At 43.1% G+C, this 5,864-nt stretch overlaps 1 protein-coding gene across 1 annotated transcript; it reads right to left on the bottom strand.

Annotated features, from left to right (window-relative positions):
- Nucleotides 1–290: 290 nt before the first annotated feature.
- On the bottom strand, nt 291–5,298 carry LOC127813438 (endoglucanase 6). Its single transcript, XM_052354399.1, has 9 exons — nt 4,570–5,298; nt 4,200–4,412; nt 3,434–3,634; nt 2,559–2,648; nt 2,293–2,457; nt 1,797–2,081; nt 1,355–1,703; nt 1,186–1,251; nt 291–1,074 (listed from the first exon to the last, which is right to left on the bottom strand). Exons 1-9 carry the CDS (start codon nt 4,747–4,749, stop codon nt 776–778), a joined length of 1,848 nt encoding a protein of 615 aa, XP_052210359.1. The 5' UTR covers nt 4,750–5,298; the 3' UTR covers nt 291–775.
- Between the last annotated feature and the right edge of the window lie 566 nt (nt 5,299–5,864).

Genomic DNA, 5,864 nt, shown 5'->3' with positions numbered 1-5,864 from the left:
AAGCCCCCACTAAATCAAACAGTTTATTTAGAGATCAAGCCATGTTAAAAATTCTAGACTACCTAACAATGTTAATCCTTGTGTTCTTTCTTCTCTTTTTCTGTGGGAATTGTATTTGATTCAATTCTAAGAATAGAGTAAACAAGAAGTTTTCTGATCTTTCCATCCTCTCCTCTTAACATGATGGAAACTGAACGTTTTCAGTGTTTGCCATCAATAACCCAAAACAAGTTAGGAGAAAAGAAGCAATAATTGATCAACCGAATGGGGAAAACAAGGAGGCATCTGTGGGCATTGAACAAACTGTATTTATATTGGAGTGATGAAATGTTACAAAGCTTACAGGATCACAACACAAAAAAGAGAGCAAGAAAGAAGGGGAAAACACTCAAAGCTGTTTTTCAACCACTAAGAAAGAGAAGACTCTTTGAATTTGGTCAAGAATGAATTTGCTTCACTTCTAAACACTTAATCTTTCATTCACTGTTTCTCTCCCAAATCTATCTATCACCAGTGAAGTGGAGCAGAAAGAGGATGAGCACACATGTTTTAATCGTCTCTTCGCTCCTTTCTTCCTCCAGTCTTCAACCTTATTTGACCTAAATCCGTCTAAAACCTACTCATTCCAATTCAACAAGTAATTGAAAATCACAACTGAAAGAAAAAGAGACCTTTTCTTTTCCTTTTTTTTTTTTTTTTCTGGACTGCTTTCTTCTTGTATATCTGCACAGCCTTACATTAGAAACCAGAAAACCCGTGTGAATTTCCTCTTTTCTCATACCAAATTGTAGCTTGCAACCGAGACATCTGCTTGCGGGGCTGAATGGATATACACAAACTCGAAGCTTTTGCCTGCTGGCAAAGATTGGAGCCATGCTGGGAAAACATAAGAGTCCTCATACTTTGTGAGGCCCCAGAGAGGACCATACAAATTGGATATCAAAACCTTGAGATCCTTCACTGTCTTGTCAGATTTATTGGTTAATTTTGTAGAATATCTGTAGTAAGTTTTGCCATTGTCATTCCATGAGGTTGTCATCTTCTGTTCAACGGCAATGGGAGCAGAAGCCAAACCTGTGAAACAAACACTTCTTTAGATGGTGGACAAAGTCCAAGAGGATTGTCGAATTCTTTGCTTAATATAGTGAAATTCATTGAATCAATCAGGATGGTGAAGAAAAATACCTTTAGTTGGTGTTGTTTTGGTTGTTGGGGCTGGTTTTGGTTGGGTTCTTGGCACTGGAACAGCCACTGCAGATCAAATTCATAGAACATCATGAGTAACAAAAGAATTGAGTCCAAAAAGATGGAAACAGAAATCAACACATGGCTCACGGAATGGGAAAAAACATACCGGGAAGGAGCTGGTTATAGCCACTAGGCCCGGCATGTAGTCGTGCCAATACGCCAAGAAGAGGGGCATTGTTGTATGTAGCCGGCTCTGTTTGTTCGTAGTTGTCTCTTTGATCAGCAAAGTTGTCGTAAGCATCAGGTCCGCCAACAACGGCGCCGGTAAGGACATTGGGGTCGCTTGACTTCCTGCTAAACCAAGTGGCATAGCCTCCCCGGCAAGTGACAAATGACGGGTTAACCTTGATCGACACAATTGAGGAACCTCTGTGATGAACCTGCTGGGGATAGTTGCTTCCATATCCCACCATGTAACTTGTAGCTCTTGGGTTGTCTCCAAGAATGTAATCCACCTAACCATTTCAGAACATTACAACTATTTCATTCAAGTCCCCATTCAATGAGATCCAAGAAATATTCTTGTTTAAAAGTTGATTAAATCTCACCTGAGATTTCGCGAAGGAAAGAAGCTCGGATGGGGAGACACTGCCGGAAGCACAGTTAAGATTCTTCCGGGCTGAGGCCAGGTAGTCGGAGTAGACAGTGAGGAGGAAGGACGCACTGGTGACAAACTGCATGTTGTTCCATCTCTGCCGGAAAATAAGGCCTCCGGGAGTCTTCTGCGCGTTGCGAGTGCCCTTCCCAAGGCACGAACACATGAAAGACTCTGCCTTCTGCTGGTACTTTCCGAAGACTGATTCATATTTACCGGCTCTCCCTCCCATTAGGAACTACATGCAACAAACAATTCAAGACTTGTAAGGCCATAACCTCATTCAAATGGAGGGGGAAAGTTAGAATTCAGCTGCTTCAGTCACCAAGTTCCATTTTCACAATGCTAAAGCTTCCCATTTTCCCGCCCCACCTAATAAGCTCGGATCGGGCCTTCCCATTAAATTCTTAGATATAACATAAGATATAATAGCGTTACAATCAGATTACCTTGGCGACAAGGGTTTGCACACCGGCGTATTTCACGTCCCAGCCAAACTCAGTCATTGACCAGCCGGTGCCGCCTAGGGCGTCGCCGTTGTTGCCGAGGTAGCTCAAGTAGTACTGGTTGTTGGTTGCCTTGTACAGCCAAGCAGCCGCCCATAGCAACTCATCCTGTTCCACACATTACAACAAGATCTCAGTAAAACAAAATATTTTACCGTTAAAACGGCAAAAAACCAAAAAGACCGTTAAGAGTGGATGTGATCACTTACAGCGTATCCACTGACAGATTGGTAGTACTTCTGGGCCACACTGATGCTGCTGTCGTATTTGCCCCTGTACTTGTCCGCAAACTCGAACAGCTGCAAGCAGTTGAAGGGGTAAATATTAGTCAAATAGGAGGGTAAAATTAGGAAGATAAAAAAGCACCGACAGTCCTTGCACGTGATAGACGACAACTAGGTAGCGGCATTTACGGATCCCTAACGTGGACGATTGGGATTCGTTTGTACAGAGACCTGTACGGCCCTGGATCCACGACGCGTGATTGACGGAAAAGTTACGGCGATTTCGGTGCCGAGATTCCCTCCATACGACGTCGCTTTGGTTTACTTTTTTTCTTCTTTTTTTTATTTCTCGGCCTTTGTTTTTAACATAATGATGCTAATGCATTAAAATTAATATTAGCACACTAAAATTCTTGAAAAGACATAAATTATATTTTTACAAGAGAGGATAAAATGATCTTTTAATACTTTTATATTGCTTTTGATGTGTGTTGGGGTTTTGGGGGGTTTCCTAATATGCGCCGCGAGGGGGGGGGGGGGGGGGGGGGTGTTAGTATGCCGTGAGGTTTTGGTCATAAATGCTTCCCAACCAGCAACCAGCTCGCTGACAAACGAAACAACTACCCATTAACTGCGCCCCTTTTGCTAAAGTGCGCACCACCGCGCCCTGGCTAACGTGCTCCGACTAAAAAAAGTGTACTTTTTGGGGGAGATTTTGTGTGTTTTTTTTTAATTCAAAAATAGGGGAAGGATGATTTGGCGAGGGGATCGTTGAAAGCAATAAAGAGGAATTAATTGCGTTAGTTTTGAGACGGAAATGATAGCGAAATGAATGCTTTCATGTGGGTGTGTCGGCGGACCTGTTGAGCATGGGCGAGGAGCTGCCTGGCGTAGGAAGGGTTGAAGCGGCGGAACACGATAGCGGCAGCGGCCATCGCGGCGGCTGTCTCGCCGGCGAGGTCGGACCCGGGGTTGCTCGGGTCGATCTTGTAGGCCCGTCTCGGCGTCGTCATGTCCTCCGGCCTCTGCCAACAGTAGTGATCTGTGTTTCCATCTCCCACCTATAAGTAAAAAGAAAATACTAAGTAATGCGCAGAAACTGTGAACTATTCAATTGAAAATGACGAATGGGAGGAACCCACAAGCTTGAATCCTCACTTTACTGACCACTGAGAAAAGGGTTGTTGATGTTTAGAGTTGAGAACATGAACTAGAAAATGATGCATATAACTGTAAGATTTTCAATTGAAAATGACAAACGGAAGGAACCCACAAGGATAAATCCTCACCTTACCGACCACTGAGAAAAGGGTTGTTGATATTTAGAGTCGAGAACATGAACTAGAAAATGATGATGTAACCGTAAAATTTTCAATTGAAAATGACAAACGGAAGGAACCCACAAGAATAAATCCTCACTTTACTGACCACTGAGAAAAGGGTTGAAGCTTTGAATCCATAATATGAACTAGAAAACGATGTTTCGAGAAAAAGAAACAGAGGAAACCTCTTGATATAAACACACAATTTATTAGTAAAAAAGTTTTGAATGCTTGGCACTTAATTTACTGTTTACTCGCGAGTTTGCCCGGTCTTCATTTGTAGAGAAATGGGAAGAGAGGGTACCTCTCCGTAGAGGACATAGGGTTGGGGGTGAGCCTTGATGAGGTAGTCAGTGCCCCACTTGACAGCATCCATGGCGTGGCTGAGCTCTCCACTGGCGGTCATTTGCCTTCCATACTCAATGATGCTCCAAGACATCATGGTAATGGTGAAAGCCATGGGCAGCCCAAACTTCACATTGTCACCCGCATCATAGTACCCTCCCACCAGATCCACCTGCAACACAGACCCATTTGACTCAGAACAGATATTTGCAGAAATTGAAATCACCACCAGAATTTTAGCCTACTGGTGAGACCAAAGTCTTTTAAGTTTCAGTCTCGGGAGCCTCAACGCTCCTCCACTATGTCCCGATTAATATAATTTTACTTACCCCACTGGCCTTGCCATCGTTGAGCCCGGAATGGCTCCTCCAGTGGACTCTCTGGGAACTGGGAAGGTACCCAGATCTCTGAGCTTCGTAGAACAGAATGCTTTTACTGAGAGCTTGGCCGTAGTCATGGCCGGCCATGGCCAGAGGCAGAAGCCCCAGAACCAGAAACAGAGCAGCCATGGAACAAAATACGCAACCACAGAGACAAGATTTTGTGTGTGTGTGTGTGTGTGAGAGAGAGAGAGAGAGAGAGAGAGAGATATGTATGTATGTATGTATAAGGAAAAACGGCAATGCTGGTATGTGGTTTATCAGGCCAAAATTCTGATGAAACCAAACCAGAAAACAGAGAGAAGGAGAGAGAAAGAGAGGGTGGGATTGTGGGAAGGGGTTGGAAGGGGAGGGGGCTGTATATATGGAGGGAAACTGGGAGAGAGATTATTATTAACAAATGTAGGTTTAATTTTTTTGAATGATATTATTATTATGATGATAATTTGGGAATATTCTATTCAGATTTGAGGGATCGGGCAGGGGTGGGAAAGGGCAGTGGCATGTGGGATTGTTTTGCTCTTTTCTGGGAAGGGTCGGTCGGTGTTGGATTATTCATGCCCACAAAATTACTGCACTGAAATTTCGCAATTTCAGATCCTTCCAGGCCATCTCTCGAACCAAGAGTTTTCACAGACCATAAGAAAGCCAAGATGAGATTGTCCACCTCTCTCTCTCTCTCCCTCTCCCTCTCCCTCTATATATATATATATATATATATTATATTGGGATAGTGAACTCACTCAGGACGATGAGTTGGAGTTTTAACCGTAAAACTTTGTTTGCTATTTTACTGAACTTTGAATGGTATCCAAAAAATATATATTTAGAAATTTGGCTTTATTTGAGTTACCAAAACCGGAAAAAGAGGAGGAAAGAGAGTTCAAAGAGCTTCAGCGGACTGTGTCCTCCACCTGGTCCAGGGTGCCCTTATTGCTGAATTGTCAAATATGCCCCTGGTTGATTTCTGGTATTGCCCTAGTGCCACTGCAGGGGGCACCTCTCTATTTAGCATATTAGCCTTGTACAATCATTTGTTTAATGACGCGGCATCGGGTTATTGGATACCGGTTTGTTAAATATACCCCCCACTTTACCAAGTGAAACCCAAAGTTCAATAACCCAAATGCCCTTACATTCTTACATTTTACTAGACTAATGATTATATAAAAAAGGAAGAAGAAGAAGTTTCTTCTGCACCCCTAGAGTTACAAGGGTGTAATTGGGTTATTTATAACCAATTT

This window comes from Diospyros lotus, chromosome 11, assembly GCF_014633365.1.
Source record: "Diospyros lotus cultivar Yz01 chromosome 11, ASM1463336v1, whole genome shotgun sequence".
NCBI lineage: Eukaryota > Viridiplantae > Streptophyta > Magnoliopsida > Ericales > Ebenaceae > Diospyros > Diospyros lotus.
The sequence above is the reverse complement of the archived record's forward strand: the minus strand, read 5'-3'. Positions and strand labels throughout refer to the sequence as shown.

Coding starts and splice junctions, on each gene's coding strand:
- LOC127813438 (XM_052354399.1), bottom strand. CDS start 4,749: ATGGCTGCTCTGTTTCTGGTTCTGGGGCTTCTGCCTCTGGCCATGGCC. Junction 4,413..4,569: donor ACGATGGCAAGGCCAGTGGG/GTAAGTAAAATT, acceptor TCTGTGTTGCAG/GTGGATCTGGTGGGAGGGTA. Junction 2,082..2,292: donor TGCAAACCCTTGTCGCCAAG/GTAATCTGATTG, acceptor TGTTGCATGTAG/TTCCTAATGGGAGGGAGAGC.